The 15,595-nt window shown below is 41.1% G+C and overlaps 1 protein-coding gene across 2 annotated transcripts in view; it reads right to left on the bottom strand.

Moving 5' to 3' along the window:
- The window catches only part of LOC308636643 (heparan sulfate glucosamine 3-O-sulfotransferase 3A1), a 95,373-nt gene extending 80,360 nt beyond the window's left edge, over nt 1-15,013 (bottom strand). The window contains exon 1 of one of the 2 annotated variants that reach the window (XM_081272226.1): nt 13,643-15,013. In XM_081272226.1, the coding sequence (XP_081128352.1) occupies nt 13,643-14,238 (596 nt within the window). In that variant the 5' untranslated portion in view covers nt 14,239-15,013. Of the gene's footprint in view, nt 1-13,636 lie in introns of both variants that reach the window. The other variant, XM_081272225.1, reaches the window with a different exon arrangement.
- Between the last annotated feature and the right edge of the window lie 582 nt (nt 15,014-15,595).

Genomic DNA, 15,595 nt, shown 5'->3' with positions numbered 1-15,595 from the left:
TTATTCAATAATAATTGTATATATTTATAGAATGTAGTGTGATAATTTGATACATTATACAAGGTGTAACAATCAGGATAACTATTATTTCCATCTCCCTAAACATTAATCATTTGTGTTAGGAACGTTCAAATCACATTTCTACATTCTGCTGATGGGGGACTAAAGTACAAGACCCTCAAATATTCCATTTAATAATCCTCAAAACTCTTTTTCCCACCTGTTTCCCAATTTGATGTACCTAAAGAATGCTGAAGGAAACCACATTTTGGGATTGTTTCTGTATGCAGAGATCAGGGGGAATAAGTGTGATCTACTAATCCTTTGAAATGATCCACATGATGCCCAAGCATCCAAAGGAAAAAAAAAAAAAAAGAAAAGGGTGAGCAGAGAAGATCTGTAAATGAAACACTCTCAGGTATAGAGTCATGGACACTCTATGGATTATTCAGCTTAAAAACATAAAACACAATTTCTTTGGTGCTTATGGGCCCATTCCAAAATAGAATGGTTGTAGTTCGAATCACTCAGCACACTGATAGAAAATGACATCATCTCAAACAACTCTGCATATTTCCAAAATTTCCTCCTATGTCACTGCCCTGCAGTTGTAAGTGGAGAATCTCAATTCACTTCTCCTGCACAACAGCAGGGGGCTCTGTCATTTCTGAATGGATCTGGAATGGGAGGTTATTTGCTTATGTTGTGTATTCTCTCACTTCCCCTGGATATTTTTGGGGGGTGCTTATCTGAAAGTAAGTGAAATAATACAAGTCAAGAGTGCACGAGCTGTGTGAGGACTTTAGCTTAGCCCAGAAGTTGGCAAACAATAGCCAGTGGTCTTGTGGTGTTGGTGAATAAAGTTTTATTAGAACACAGCCACGCCCATTCATTCATTCAAAAGCAGAATTGCAAAGCCTAGAATGTTAATTATCCGGCCTCTTCCAGAAAAACATTACTGACTCCTAGCCTAAGGGGTCATTTACATTTTTTTTTTCATTTAAAAAATGTAAATCCATTATGTAACAGGTAGGTATAGTTCCAGGTCCCAAGCATGCAAGGTTGATAAAGAACCTAGAATTCATAGCACAGAAAACTCATAGTTTCTAAAGGGTCCTTGAAACACATTGACCTTAGCCTCTTCAAACAGAACTTGTGTTTACCCTATTCAGTGTTTTTCAAAAAATTTTTAAGATGCACAATAACAGGTAGATTTTACACCTAACCCTTCTGTATATGCAAATAACAAACAGAACTAACATTTTTCAAAGTAGCCTTTGCCTTGCTTACTACACAGGATCAACTCGTATCTCTGAAGATTTTATCTTTACAGTAGTTCCATTAAAAACATAAAATAAAATAAAAAGATTGATTTCTTATGCATTGATGTCCTGTGATTCACAGGTTGAAAAAGTCTTGGTGCAGGGCTGCTTTCTATGGTTTAACTCTGGTCTTCACCACAGCTTCAGTTGAGATGGACTCACTCATTCTTTGCAGAATTTTTGTTTTGTTTTCATTCAGGTTTTTAATATATGCATTATTTTCGAAAATGTTAAAAATTTCCGTATTCTGTTGTTCTTTTGGAAAATCAGAGGACATGGAAATCATAAGTCCCCTTTTTTCTACCCAGTAATCATCAGTTGGAGCTGAGAAGAATTTTCTCCAGTGCTTGCTAACTTGCTACCCTTCTCCACAGGGTAAATGCACCTGAAAATCCCAAGAATTTTCATCACAGTACATTAGCTCCCCACGAACCTCCCCCCATACAAATATAAAACAGATCCAATTTGTTTTCTTTCCATCATTAAACCCTCATCATTAAACCCTCGTAGGGCATTCTAGTAGACCCTCTGGCTTCAGAGAAAGGCTTTTTAACAGATACTGTTGTAATCCCAAGGCCTCCTACACCAAGAAGAAAGAGTAAGGCCCATTAGAAAGAAAAACAAACGGCCTTTATTTCTTAAAAAAAAAAAAAAAAAAAAAAAAAAACTAAAATAAAATAACCCACAATATTTGATGAAAGAAACTACAAGAATAATTAGAGTCCACCAGGAAATTAAAAGAAAAAGAAAGAAAAAACAGATGCGCGTTTTTGTTTACTTAAACAGTTTTGTTTGTGACATAAAATCAGGGCTTTTTGCTGCTGCATTTTCTTCCCTCCCACCAGAACTTTTCAAAACATGAAGTGTGTGCCAACAAGGCTTCAGTTAAGAAAGGTGATGAGGAGAGCCAGCTCCTAGCTCCAGGAAGGTTACTTTCTGTAGCTTAACCCAGTTCCTTTTGTTAAATACCTGAACTTAAAGAGAATCTGCAAAGATTTATGACCGTAACAAACACATCATTTTTTTGACTTTGTCATTCAAACCGGCCTGGCAACTTTGATATTTCCTAGTGAAAGAAGAGATCGAATCCAAGTAAGAACTCTGCAAAAGGGAAAAGGAATTTTATTCCCATAATTTGATTGATTACTTCCTACTCTGAACACCCAAGAGAGAAAAAGCAAACTTTTTCCTGTCTGTACTCGGATTTCTCCCACTAATCTTTTACAAGCAGGCAACAACCATAAAACACAAATTACTTACAAGGATCCAAAGGCCAATCATGCTAGCTGGGTTGCAAAATCTATATGCATCAAAATATTGAGGAAAACATCTGAGATGAAAAACAGAAATCTAAAGATGAATAGACCCCCTGATCCGACTCAATTCAATGCTTTAATTCACCAGTTCTGGGAGAAGAAAAAGATAATGCTGTAACTGACTCCACTCAAGGAATATGTGTATCATTTTTGCAAAGCCTCCAAAACTTTTATATATATATATATATAAAATCAGGGCACACAAAGTTTTTTCCCATGTATAGTCTCTTTGGTCTTTTAAGTTTTGCCAAAGCACCCCTGCTTCTTCATATGTAAAAGTTGATCCTTATCACTAAGATACCTACTCTGTCCAACATGCTATGGGTTTGCATTTCTGTCTCACTGGAACTAAAGGATATCAACAGCCATTTCTTCCGGGACACTCTGGTCACTTTAGTAAGGGCTTGGTGCTAATAATGACCAACTGTCAGGAAATCATTTAGATGAAAGTTATCAATAACAAAAGCAATGAAGATAGGATAGTTCTTGGGGGCTGTGCTCTGCTTGGAGGGATTAACATATCTAAAGGATAAAAATTGACATTTTTGTCACTTGAGAGGTGAAAATATATAAAGAATGAGAAAGACAGTGCTTAGCCGGGAGAATGTTCCAATGTTCACTGGGTTATCCCTGCAAGTGCAGAAGGGACCACAGACCACTTGATGAGACCCAAGACCATCAATTCTTCTTGCCCAGTTACAGGAGCCATAAGCATCCTGCTGATTTTACTTCTTAACAATATTTTGGCTTCTTCCTGAAACAGTTTAGAAGTTGCTCATTTGGTCTACCGAAGAGGTCTCTGTTACGGTTACTTCAACTTTTAATGAATCAGTAAAAAAAATTTTGACAACAAAACAAAAATAAGATTTCTCTGATGGGTCCAACAGGATGAGTTTTGTGATCAGATTAGAGAAAAAAAAAAGTTGATAAAAACCAAGTGACTTTGGTTATGCCACATAATAGGCCAATAAACTAATGTGGATCTTTAAACAGTTTTTAAAATTCATCTTTTTAAACTGAATTTTGATGTGTTGCCCAATTTTCTATCGGAAGGTCAAAGATCAGGGTCAAATGTGTCCTAATCAACTCTCCAGCATGGGACAGCCTTTCAAAGGCCACTCTGTTTGTGGATGATGACGGCTTGCTATTTGGGGAGGAACGATATATGGGAAATTCAGTCAAAGAACATCATAGAATATTCTACTAGGGAAGTACTGCTATTCCCCAGGTGGGTGGCTCTGGATTCAGCACCAATTGTATGAGTTTTTTAATTCTTTGACTTTGAGATTTTACTTCACCATTCTGAGCCTCTGTTTTCCAATATATAAAATGCAGAAAATGATAGACCTCTTTAATACGACTAATAATACTATTCAGAAGATCATTCAGCTTCATTGAGTGCTTAGTGAGGGCTCAACATATTTAGTTATTGTCACTTTTCACCTGATATGATGGATTTTATCAGATGTACATTACAGGGTTCAAATATTTTACTATTCTAAAACTGATTCAAAGGGCACAAAGAACAGCGTATACCCACTGGAATGATGAAAGAAACTACAAGTGGAGAAAAGTATTAAATCACAGAAATTATTTTTTATCTAAATAAGCATTTGCAGCCAATGCCTTGCATAAAAGTGGTTTATAAAATTGACTCAATAAAGATAAGTGAATCAACTAATAAAAGAAAATATTGTTAGCTTCCTGGAGTCTCTAGATGGAGCGGGTGTTGTTTTTTTTTTTTTTTTTTTAATTGGTTGTTCACACCATTACAAAGCTCTTGACATATCATATTTCATACATTAGATTGAAGTGGGTTATGAACCCCCGATTTTACCCCAAATTCAGATTGCAGAATCACGTCAGTTACACATCCACAATTTTACATAATGCCCTATTAGTAATTGTTGTATTCTGCTTGTTTTGCTTAAGTGAAAATATAATGTGGAGAAAACTATTTTTACAGTTGTTATAAATATCAAAGGGGAAATGTTTGGAGGGAGATTTTCATTTCTCTGCTAACCCAAAAGCCCAGCAACACAACCTTGTGTTTAAAAACAGAAGTAGAAATTGCTAGTGTGGCACCTAGAGAGGGGACTTGGAGTCTGGCAATGTTGGTGGTCAGGGCTTAACAGACCACTCATAGCTGTAGGATGCTCAAGACCTGGTCCTGCAAGCTCTGGAGTTTGGACTCTCTCTTCTTCCCTCTCTACTGAACACCATAATTGCTCTAGGTCTGTTTTGTTCCTGCATCTGGTCCATAAGCCACAGTACTTCAGCCAAGGGTTAAAAAAACCAAGTCTGGAAAGTAGACAGAATGCTTAAGTAGGTTTGGAAAATCTAGATCATGATGTCACCTTAGCCTTAAGGAACATCCACAACCCTGGTTCCAGGTTTTCACTGCATAACCAGCTTCCCAAATTCATTTTTCCTCTGATGCCTACTTGGGCCCTTTCTGTCCTCAAAGACCTTCCATTTACAGGAAAGGTTTTGCTCTCCATCACTGGAGGGAATCAATCAGAGGTGGAGTTCTTTTATACCTTCTTCATTTTACATTTAAAAAAACAAAAACAAACAAACAAAAAAACACACAAAGTTCTCTATGCGGGTTTCAAGGATATGAGAATAGGTGGGGAAGCCACCAGCCAGTTTTATTATGCAATTTGCTCTGAGGGAAGAATCAGCATGTCTGGAAGCAACAGGTGCTAGAAGGAGGGAGGACAATAGGCCCATCCCAGGGGCCTTCCCAAGGAAAGCAGGAGCACAGAATGAAGGAAATTAGCGCAGAGTATCTCAGCACCAGCCTTCCTTCTTTGAGGCTGGTTCGGCTCTTCCTTTACTGTTTTCACTTTTGGTTTTAGAATTAATTTAGATATTAAAATTGAAAAAAAAAATAGCACAGGGAAATTCCCTATACCTTTCACCCAGACTTCTCTAAGGTTATATCATCTTATACAACCTTAGTACAATATGATGATCCAAAAAAAGACATTCAGCTTAGTACAGTAGCAGGGCATGTTCCAAGACCCCAGTGAATACCTGAAACTGCACATGTTATTGAACCCCCCATATTTTTTTTTCCTACACATATATACACAAATTTAATGCTGTTCCCATTTTAACTAAGAACTTATCCCACCCTGTAGCTATAACTTGTGTATTTTGAGCAACAGCCACATTGAAACAAATTACCTTTTTCTTCTTCACAATTTCAAAGGTAGAAGCCTCATTCTTACCATATCACTTAGCAGACTCCGTATCTGATTTTTCCCCTGTTAAATTGAGAATGTTCACCCTTTCACTTAAAGAAAGCACTTTGTGGCTTCTCTTTAGTATACACATAGCATCCTATATGTTGAGAACTTTAGGTACATGAAGGGTTACTTGAACACAAACACATGAGACCACAACAATGGAGTTAGAAAGTGAGGTAACTAAAAGTAACTAACAGGCAGGTAGTGTATACAGCATGGATACACTAGACAAAGGGCCGAGTCACATCCTAGTGGGACAGTGTGAGTAGCATCTCAGAAAGCCAGGAAATTTGAAACTTACGAATTGTTTATTGCTGTAATTTTCCATTTAATATTCTCAAGTCTGTGGTTGACTACAGGTAACTGAAACCTCAGAAAGTAAAACCTTGGATAAGAGGGAGGACTACTGTCTAATACTGTCAACTAAACTACACATATTTTCACATTTTTTCCCATAGATGCCTAGTTTTTTTTTTTTTCATTGTTGTTGTTGTTGTTGTTCAAGAATCCAATCAGAGGTTATCCCTATATTTATTTACTCATATTAATGAGTCACCTTTGTTTCTTCTCATCTGAGAGAGTTTATCAGTTTTAACTTGCTTTGCATGATCATGAAGCTTTTGAAGCGTACTGCTGAGGTACTTCGCAGAATGTCTCTCAATTTGGGTTTGTCCAATGTTTTCCTCATGGTCAGACGGGATTTATGGACGTGGGAGAAGAGTAGTCCACAGAGAGGAAGCATCATTCTCTCTGGATTACACCAGGGAAACATGACCTCAACATAACCAGGGATATTAACCTTGGTCACTTGATTAAGGGGGTGTCTGCCAGGTTTCCCCCAATGTAAGGTTTCTATTCATCTCTTTCCTCCTGTCCTCAATTTAACCCAACCATCACCCTGCTTCCCAACCTACTGTCCCTAGTCACCAGACTGCAAGCACAGAAATTCCCTGCTGTGGAACTGCTGGAGCACTGTCCCCCAAGAAGCTGTCTCCTTGTGCAAAGGGCAGGATTATTCCACAGGGTATCTCAGGTGCATTAAGGGTTAAAAAGGCTTCTGTTTGCTGCCTGTTAGGAAACAGGGGACCCTCCTCCAGAGCCTGTACCACACAGGGGAAGGAATAAGTCTGCATTAGGGATGTTGAAATAAAATCATCTGGAAGTATTTTCATCTGAAGCCGGCTTTCAGAAACAGAGGCAAAACACACTAACAAAAGTAATCTGGGGCATATGACATTCCTTTCCGCCAAACATATTTCTAATATAAATCCTCTAATCATTTATATCTTGGTTTTCAGGTTTATTGTCAAGTCAAGTCTCTTTTCTTTCTTTCCAAATAATAAACTCCCTTCCTAACAGACATGAACTATCCTTGTGTGAAAGAGGCAAAGTACAGCTCAGCAGTGCCAGGAAAATAGACTTGCTATGAGTGCTACCGAAACACAGTTTGTTTTCTTTCTTTCTTCTTCTTTTAAATGAGACTGCAAATACACCCTGATGAAGATGAAGTTTTCCAATTTCTCCCTCTGGGTAGGCCGTGTGTGTGTGTGTGTGTGTGTGTGTGTGTGTGTGTGTGTGTGTGTGTTTGGGGTGGGGGGGGTCTTTGATGCTCCCCCCTACCACTAGGTGGCACTACACATCACATTCAAATTAAGCTGCTCTCAGTGAACAAGATTTTGTTTATAACCTTTGCAAGACTTTCTCTAATGGCAAGCATTTAATGCATTCTTAATAATCATTTCCCCTTTCCCTTTTCAAATTTACTGTTACCAGACAACTTCTGAAATGAGCCAAATCTGAACTCTGGAATATAGTACTCAAGTGACCTTAGGATCATTGTAAATTTTCACTGAGCATGAATAGTTTTGAGAAATAAAAAAATTCAAGGATCACATCATTACAGGCAAGAATTTGGATAGATTCTTTGATTCGCTGAACTCAGCATTTGCCTCAAATCTAAATTTTGGCTTCATATAATCTAAATTTTGGCTTCACGTAAGTGTGTTTGTTAACTGTCTTCATATACTCCCAAAGAGATTTTAAAACTGTATCAAATTAGCAAAGAATTTAAACTGCTGACAAATATTTTAAGACATTCTTAGAATGACAAAGACTAGGGAGCTAAGATATTACTTTGTGCAATTTCCTCCAATTACAATATAAAAGTCATATATTTAATAGCAGTCTATTTTCACAATTATAACTCATTGTGTAAGCAAGAAACAAATTTCTAAAAGCTTAGGGTCTCATGTCATTGGGAAGCATAGACCAAGCCATGGTGCTTTTATTTTATCAGCCGAGTTATTATTACTTCATGGTGGAAGATTTCCCCCTAAGGAAAAGAACTAAGAATATCAAGTTCCTGAATGGGCCTAACAATTTGACCGATGGTAATTGCAATTTTTGATTGTTCAAATTCATCCCAAATAGATCTATGAGGCCCCTTTTGTGTTGTTTATATCAGGAAGGTTTGTTTGCTCTGAGACTGACACTCTTCTTCTCATTATGTGAGCATCTGGTCTATGTAAGTTTAGTCCCTGTTGTCATTAATTGCACAGGCTTATTTTATTCCCATGACCCCTCCAAAATACAGACTTGGCACTTATTCTTCCTTGGCCAATCAACAGATTTATTTATATGAGACAAATATTTTGGCCAGAGTGTTTTCTTTTTGAGGGGAGGGCAGGAGAACACAATGCTATAGTGAGCTTCTACCCAAAGATGCCTATGCTTTCATGTAAAGTCTATTAATATACCATAAACCTCATCATAATAAGGGAATGTACACTCATACAAGGTACTCCAATTCTGAGATTCACCAAAAATGTCTTTAAAGCCTGTTCCATACCCATGATGTCTGATATTGCTTAGAAGCTCCCCAACCAATTAATGACTTTACTCTTAAAAATTCCATTACATTTTCCCTACCTTCTAGGTATTTGTTTTTGCACACACATGCATGTGCGTGAGGGCATGCGTGTGCACACACATGCACGCACACAGGAACGAGGCTGATTGACTTGCATTCCTTCACTACTGGGGATGAGCCCAGAGTTGAGGGGGAAAAAAATGACAGCATTTTGACACATCAACCTCTTGCTGGGTTGCAAGTGTCTAGTCACTAAGAGATTCTGAGAACTACATGCAAGAAAGAAGTTATACCCTCTTCTTCCATGAGCATGGATGTGAAACTAAGAGTCCAAAGCAATTTCTTCCTACCCTGTTCCCAGCCGTTAGCCTCTCCCAATGTTCTTTTCCTTGCTCTAAGGTCAGAGTCTTAGGACTTCAGTCCATATGGCCTTGCATGGGTGGCCAGCCCTGCAGCTCCCTTGGCTCCAATTTCATTTCAAACCCTTCACGCAGAAGGGCTCTCGGTTCAGGAGGGTGGGAAACTGCACATGGAGGTACTCCGCAGCTGCTCGCAGCTGCTACAAAATGCCGATTTCTCCTTATAGGAACAGAAAGTGCCTCTGCTCAATTTGTCTCTCCAATGGCCTCGAAAAATAAGGCCATGATCACTAGAGACCATAAGATTTCAAATTTTGTTAAAGTCAAGGGAGTACTAACTTCATACCCCAAGCTGAGTAATCTTTGATCTTCCTATACACTAAAAAGTGCTTCTAGTGATGTTCTTCTCTGCTGAAATTGTCCAGACTTATCAAAGAAATGAAAATATATGAAGTAGACATGCCAGAATAAGAAACTCTATAATGAGTACTTCCTATTTTATACCAAAATAAGAGACTAACGTGTCACAAAATCTACTTATATACGTGTTTATGTGACAGATAGAAAGACAGACTCATAGCAGGATTTTTGCGTTTGCAGGTTCCTAATTCACAGATTCATAATTACAGATAAAAAAATATTCAGAAACCAAGCCAGGCAGTAGTGGCACATTCCTGTAATCCCAGCTATTCAGGAGGCTGAGGCAGGAGGATCATGAGTCTTAGGCCAGACTGGGGAACATAGCAAGACCCTACCTCAAAAGATAAAATAGAAAGCAAAACAAAGTCTCAGAAAAATATTCTTATCTGTTCCAAACATATACAGATGTTTTTCTTGTCATTATTCCCTAAACAATACAGTATAAGAGTCAACTGTTACAACATATTTACATTGTATTTGATCTTTTAAGTAATCTAGAAATAATTTGAAGTAGCATGTACATAGGTTATAACAAAATATCATGCCATTTATAAGGTACTTGAAAATCTGAGTTTGGTACACATAGCAGGTCATGGAACAATCCCCCACAGTGTGACTATGTGTGTGTGGGGGGGTATATACACATTTAGATGTATATATGTGTATATATTTGTGTATTGTATTATATATATATATATATATATATATATATATATATATATATATATATCTTTTAACTACTTTATAAGTGTCTATTATCTTAGGATTAAAAAACATACCTTTTATTTGGAGCAGATATAAATAAATAGAGAAGAAATTCTTGTTCTTAAAGTAAGCTCACATGCTCTGGAACTACAGCAGAGGCAATTGGTCTAGACCTCTAGGAGAGATCTCGACATTTTTAAAATGAATGAAACAATTTTCCACTTTCCTTTGTGAACCCACCACACATACAATGGAAATGGAGACTATTCATTGCAAAGGATTGCTTTCCCATGACATGCAAGCCACAGACATTTGTTGTACTGATATCATGTCTGCTAAATTAAGTAATGAGGAATGTTTTTTAAACCCTATCAGGGTGGAGTTTCATATCCGGTGAACTCCACTGAAGTGTCCTAAATTATTATTAACAAAGTCCTACACATATAAAAGTTTGCCAGGAGGTTTGTTTAGGATATTAAAACATTTTAAATCAATAAGAATAATTTTTTTCTTTGGAGATCTCACCTAACAGACTCATTTTCTTTGTTTTTAATACAAAACAAAGAGCTGATGACTCGACTCTAGAGACACAGTTTACAAATAATTTTATTTTCTTCTGAGTGAGGGAAATTTATTGGAACATCTCCGCAACAGGCATTTCTAACTTTCAAACTCCTTCTCCAAGAGCTTTTCTTCAAACTTCCTAATAGCAGTATCTCCTCATGAGAACAGTAGGGGGTGCTGCCACAGCAAACTATTATGGCAATGTGAGAGATTCCACTGAGCAAAAAAAAAAAAAAAAAAAAAAAAAAAAAACCCACAAGGATTCTCCCAAGTCAGTGAGTGTCTAAAAATATTTTTTAGACATTTTTCTCTTCCATCATTCACTTTAGGGTAAAATATTGGGCTTTTTCTTTCTGTTTGTGTGTATGTGTATGTGTGTGGTCTTTAGGGTGAGTAGAAATCCTATATTGCAAATTTGGGGCAACTCAGGAAGGACTAACTGAATACCCTATTCTGGAATATTAGTTAAATATAAGTGGTGAGAATGCATTTAGTAGTTAAGAGACATTCTGTGTGGTACTTTTTTTTTAATATAGCTAAATCTTCAGTCTTTCTTACAAACATTACACTCCAAGTTCAGAGCCAAGATGAAAGAGAACTGTGGGGAAATTTCATTAAATAATCACATAATCCAGGCTCCGTAGGTTTTTTTTTTTTTAATAAAAGTTTTCTATGTAATTGAGTTAAGCTTAAATTTATGCATTCAATAAAAAAAAAAAAGTTGCAAATGGTAAAACAAAGACATTGCTCCAACACTTGGAAAATTAAATTCACCAAACCATGAAGTCTACTGTGCAGTTATTTTTGTAACCACCATAAATTGTTTTATAGAACTCTTCTGCCGGCATAAACAATCCAAGCAGAGATTTACTTTACAGCATGCATCCAGTTTCCAAAGGAGAGGCCTCAAAGTTTATGACTCTTTTTCTTTTCTTTCTTACTATTTCTTTCTTTCTTTCTTTCTTTTTTTAATACTTGTGTTTCTAGTTACCTTGAAACCTTCCTGTTTTACATGAGTTCAAAAAGTTCTACAGAAAATAAGATCCAGGTCTGTAGATACACTGTGTCCTCAAATACTCATTGCTGGAGTGAGAAGAAACAATCCTACTTTGTGGAAATAAAGTTTATATGGCAAAACGAAAATAAAGGGGTTTAGTACTAAATATTTCACCATATTTAATAGCACCTCAGAGCCCAATGTTGGACTAGATGGTTCAGACTGTCGGCTTGAAATGTGTTCCCTTCTAGCACTGTACGAACCCAAATTCAATGCACGCTGCTACAGATAAGAGTTTTAGGGGTCTTTATTCACTCTTTCTTGTGTCCTTGATGAAAAAAAACAGAGCTGCCTTTGTGCTAAAAAGAAGGACCTGTTGTTTCCAGATTCAACAGGTCATTTTTATAACAACTTCCCAGAGGATATAACATAAATGACAGAAACACAAGGGGATAGTTTAAGTGGCCGATGATTTTAAATGATATATATTCTATATTAAGGGAAGGTTGTTTGTTTTTGTTTCCAACAAATGGAAAGTTACTCTTTTAAAAGCATTCAATGTTTGGATATGATTTTTAGGACCAAACCTTTCTTCCATGAGCTGAATTACTATAAATTCGGCTTCTGAAATCAATCTGAGGGTGTGCTTGACCCCTCAAGTAAATAAACTTGTCAAATTATGTCCATTTCTGTTTGGTGAATGAATGGTTAATTGAGCAGACTTTTGGAGTATATGTAAATTGTGTTGTAACTCTTGATAATATTGTTTCAGTTAAAATAGCAAGAATGAATATTTTATGAACACAATAAACTTTATAAAGTGAAAGTTGTAGTCCCATAATTTCTCCTTGTACTCGGAGGGAAGAAAAAAAAAAGTCAATATTTTATGGCAAACAAAATCCAGGTGACACTACAATTTATGAGTTTGGCCAATTCCTTTATTAAAGGTGGCCTAAATTTGAAGAGATTGACAAATTGAACATTAATGTCTAAATGAGACTTATTTCCTAAACAGTATTCTCAGAGTTTTCCACAATGTACTTTTTTACTTTTCATATCCTCCCCACCTTTTAAAATTAGCTACCTTATTTGTAAAAAGGATTGCTGGAAGCTCCTTAGAAAACTTTTTGCTAGTCCAGAGACAAAAGTTCCTTTTCCCTATAAATATCAAAAGCCCTTTACTGAAATCACCCCCCAAACAAAAGTGATTACCAAGGAAGCTTCTTTAAAACATGGTGACTGGTTGCTGCCACTTGCTGAGACTTAGATTATCCAAACTATGTCCACTCTCCGCCACTTGCACTGTGTCTCTATATGACTTACCACCTCGGATAACTATCTGGCAAAGCGTCAAGGTAAATAAATACCTGATGGTAAGGACTGTGTTAGCCGAAGGGAATTGCCCAAAAGATAAAGAAGAAAAAAAAAACAGATTTCCTTGGGAGAGGTAACTTAGTAATGATGAACAGGTTTCTAACTATGGGGCGCAGGAGGCAGTGGGGGCGATCCCCCCACCCCCTTTAGCGCATACTTTCACAGGGCAGGAGAAAGAGATGAGTCTGGCTTTGGGGAAAGGGAATCCCAAGTTCCAAAATTATTAAGACAAAAGTTTCCCTCCCACTCGCTCCCTCCTTCAACACCCACCTCCCCGCTCCCCCAGAAGAGAAGGTATTTTGAGGAATGGGTTTCATTTCCTCAACTTAGAGTCGGGTTTGCCTTCGGCAAGAAGCGGGGAGGGAAATGTACTAGGTTCCAAAGGCTCTCAGGAGTCTCCACCAGCCCAGCCCCCCTGCGCTCTGACTCTCCCCGCCAGGGCCTGCGCCCGCTCACCGATACCAAGCGAGTCCCTTGTGGTAGCTGCGATCGAAGAAGTGGGGCTCCGCGCCCACAGCGCGCACGTCGGGGTGTACGCGCAGGAACTCCAGCAGAGCCCGTGTGCCGCCCTTCTTCACGCCGATGATGATGGCCTGCGGCAGCTGCTTGCTGCCTTCGTCCAAAAGTAGAGCCAAGGTCCCCGGCGGAGCCTCCGCCACGCTGCTTCCCGCCCCTGAACCTCCGGGACTGGCGGCCAGGCCAGGGGTCTCCTCTACCCAGGCTGCCTCGTCGTCGCCGTCGTCTCGCGGCACGGGAGGACGGCGTCTCCGCCAGTGCTGCAGTTGCAGGAGACGCTTTCTGTGCGCCACCGCGGGCCACACCGCTAGCTCCCTCGGGCCTCCAGCCAGGACGCCGCGACCTGGGGCCCCCGCCTCCTCGCCGCCGACCGACAGCCCCACGACGGGGCCGGACAGGGTCTGGCAGCGCTCGGCCAAGCAGTAGAAGACGTAAAGGGACGTGAGCAGGGAGCAGAGCATCAGTAAGAACTTCCGGAAGATGCTGCGGGACAACGGCTCGATCAAGGTGGGGTGGGCGCCGGCTGGGCCCGGAGGGGCCATCCTAGCCGGAGGCGACTTGGGGCAGCGCGCGGGCCATGCTAGGCCGGTACTCCGCCAGGTGCCATGACATCCCCTAAGCGGGCCTGCGCTCTGGACCGAGGCCACATAGGCTGTGCGCCCCTGCGGCGGTGCGAGCTACCCTGGGAGGCGGCAGCCGGGCTCCTCCAGGGAACCGAGCACCGGGAGCCCTGAGCGGGATCCCTGCCTCCAGACGAAGGGGAGAAGAGGGGGGGACCGATGCCGTGCTTAAGAAACCATCGTCTTAGGTCTTAAACTCGCCCAAATCCTGAGGCTTGGGGGCAGCGCTCGCGCCCCAGTTCCCTAGGAGTCGCTGGGATAGTGGCGAAGAAGTGCGACTCAGCCCAGATCCTGAGCGTCCTCTCCCGCGGATCTCCCTCAGAGGTCGTGCATTCTGGGTTTGGTCCCCGTAGCAGGGACGCGCGGCTCCAGGGCCGCTGAGCTGCGTGCGCTCCAGACAGCGTTGAGCGACTGTGCCCCAGACCCTGCTTCCTCTGGTCTCCTTGCCCGACTGGGCGCGCCCTCTAGGTCTGGGCTTGGATCCTCCTGGTGCGAGGTGCCCCCTGGTCCCTCTGTCCGAGAGTGACCCAGAAGGCCTACGCCCCGAGCGGTCCACCCAGCTTGGTGCGCTCCAGGAGGCTGCAAACTGTTCTCGGGCCCCACCTGTGAGCCGCGTGGCGCAGGCTGGCTGCGCGGGACCTGTCAGCGGCTGCGGTCCCAGTTCTCGCAGGCGCTCCCCTGCCGCCTCCCAGGCCGCCGCAGCTACACGTGGGGCGCGGAGGGCAGCAAACTTGGTGGTGACGTCAACGGCCCGGGCGGGACCAGCCCCCGGACCAGCGCAATGGGGCGCAGACCGCGGCGTAGGGGCTGGGCCAGTCGGGCGGGCGGGGTGAGATGGAGAAAAGGTGGCGCGGGCTCCACAGCGGCGGCCCAAAGGCACTGGAGAGGGCGGGGGCGATAGGGGAGACGCCCCTTCCTCACTGATCCAGCTCACTCGCGATTGTCTGGCCCCTTTCCAGACAGCGGAACTGGAGGCTGCCGGGGCTCCGGGATTGTCTGACTGACAGCTAGCGCCAGTCCTATCCCTAGGGCCTGCCTTCCACCCAGAGGGCCGCTCGCTCGTTTAGGGGTTGCCAAACCTTTCCAACTCTGCTCAGAACTTTGCACCCTTGATCCTTTCCAGATTCCCGGCGTTCTGCCTCCCTCCTGCTTCTGCTTCCGCATCGGTCAACCCCTTACCCCTTCCCATCGCCTTGGTCCTTCTATCTCCTGAACCTTTGGAAGTTTTTTTGCAGCGGTGCCCAGTATCATGCTGCAAGCCACGTCCCCATTTGTCTGG

Source organism: Spermophilus citellus, assembly GCF_964194105.1.
Source record: "Spermophilus citellus genome assembly, chromosome: 17".
In the NCBI taxonomy this organism is placed as follows: domain Eukaryota; kingdom Metazoa; phylum Chordata; class Mammalia; order Rodentia; family Sciuridae; genus Spermophilus; species Spermophilus citellus.
The sequence above is the reverse complement of the archived record's forward strand: the minus strand, read 5'-3'. Positions and strand labels throughout refer to the sequence as shown.